Source organism: Acanthisitta chloris, unplaced genomic scaffold, assembly GCF_000695815.1.
Source record: "Acanthisitta chloris isolate BGI_N310 unplaced genomic scaffold, ASM69581v1 scaffold18672, whole genome shotgun sequence".
NCBI classification, from domain to species: Eukaryota; Metazoa; Chordata; class Aves; order Passeriformes; family Acanthisittidae; genus Acanthisitta; species Acanthisitta chloris.
The window spans coordinates 16,702-17,051 of record NW_008658986.1 but is presented as its reverse complement, the minus strand read 5'-3'; the positions used below and the strand labels follow the sequence as shown (position 1 = coordinate 17,051).

The window sequence follows — 350 nt, the reverse complement described above, 5'->3', positions numbered from 1 at the left end:
GGAGGAAGAAGAGGAGGAGAAGGAAGAAGAAGAGGAGGAGGACGAGGATAAGGAGGAGGAAGAGGGGGATAAAGAGGAGGAGGAAGAAGAGGTGAGGAGGGGTCCCCCCGCCCCCCCGGCTGTGGTCAGGCCAGCGCTGACTCTGTGCTCTCTCCGTGTCTCCCAGGTGCCTGCTCCCTGACCCCTGACCGAGGAAGGCCTGAAGGAGGCTAAGACCGGCAACGGGCTGGCCCACGCCTACGTGAAGTTCGAAGCCAGACACAAGTGAGTGTGCAAGGCCTGCCCCGCACCCACTGTGACCGGGGACCGGCTCTGCGGGCAGGAGGGTCTCCAGGCCCAGCTCCCCGGCC

General features: G+C 65.1%; 1 protein-coding gene across 1 annotated transcript in view; it reads left to right on the top strand.

Annotated features, from left to right (window-relative positions):
- Window positions 1-4: 4 nt before the first annotated feature.
- Window positions 5-350, top strand: part of LRRC23 (leucine rich repeat containing 23) — a gene marked incomplete at its 5' end in the record, with an annotated part of 5,814 nt that continues 5,468 nt past the window's right edge. Inside the window, 2 exon segments of the mRNA XM_009069231.1 lie at window positions 5-91; window positions 167-264. Of these exon segments, the coding sequence (XP_009067479.1) occupies window positions 5-91; window positions 167-264 (185 nt within the window).